This window comes from Formica exsecta, unplaced genomic scaffold (genome assembly GCF_003651465.1).
Source record: "Formica exsecta isolate Colony F162 unplaced genomic scaffold, ASM365146v1 scaffold5134, whole genome shotgun sequence".
In the NCBI taxonomy this organism is placed as follows: Eukaryota; Metazoa; Arthropoda; class Insecta; order Hymenoptera; family Formicidae; genus Formica; species Formica exsecta.
Window position 1 is genome coordinate 9,975 of NW_021852378.1, and position 737 is coordinate 10,711.

Genomic DNA, 737 nt, shown 5'->3' on the forward strand with positions numbered 1-737 from the left:
GGATCCCCCCGCCGCACTCCCCCCCGCAGATGCCAACAAACTTACGCTATCTCTTTTTCTCCTTTGGGTACCTCTCTCTCGCACTCAAGGAGCCGTGAGTTAGATACGGCCTAGATTACCTACTGATGGATAATCTCGGGACCGCTCACGTCGCTCGAGAGTCAAGATTCATTTCAGTCGACAATGACTTCCGTTCATTGCATTTGCGATAGCATTTCCGCTCATCACACTATAAGCTCTCCCTCTCTTGAAGAGGAACTTCGTCGATTTTGGAAGATTGAAGAACTCCCACGACAATCAATTCTTACTCCGCAAGAACAACAGTGTGAAGAGCATTTCTGCTCGACGCACTATCGCGACTCCGACGGCCGGTACATCGTTCGCCTTCCGTTCAAAACGAGTCCTCCGATCGATATCGGTAATTCAAGATTTCGCGCCGAAAACATTGTAAATTCGCTAGTACGGAGATTTCGCGACAAACCCGAGGTTGCGAAAGAATATTCCGACTTTATTGCCGAATATGAACGTCTTGGGCATATGCGGCCAGTGCCGATGCCGCAAGGTGACATAGAACCAGCTGTCTATCTCCCGCATCACGGGGTAATCCGGGAAAGCAGTTCAACCACGCGTCTTCGCGTAGTTTTCAACGTTTCAAGCGTTACGTCGAACGGCACATCTCTAAACGATTACAATGGCGACGCTATAAATACGTGTATTCATCCGACATCGCGAAAATG

At 49.3% G+C, this 737-nt stretch overlaps 1 protein-coding gene across 1 annotated transcript; it reads left to right on the plus strand.

Moving 5' to 3' along the window:
- Positions 1-183: 183 nt before the first annotated feature.
- On the plus strand, positions 184-600 carry LOC115241841 (the record flags this gene model as incomplete). Its single annotated transcript, XM_029817774.1, has 1 exon — positions 184-600. A coding segment is annotated over exon 1 (417 nt), but the record flags the coding sequence as incomplete, so codon positions are not given.
- Positions 601-737: the final 137 nt, after the last annotated feature.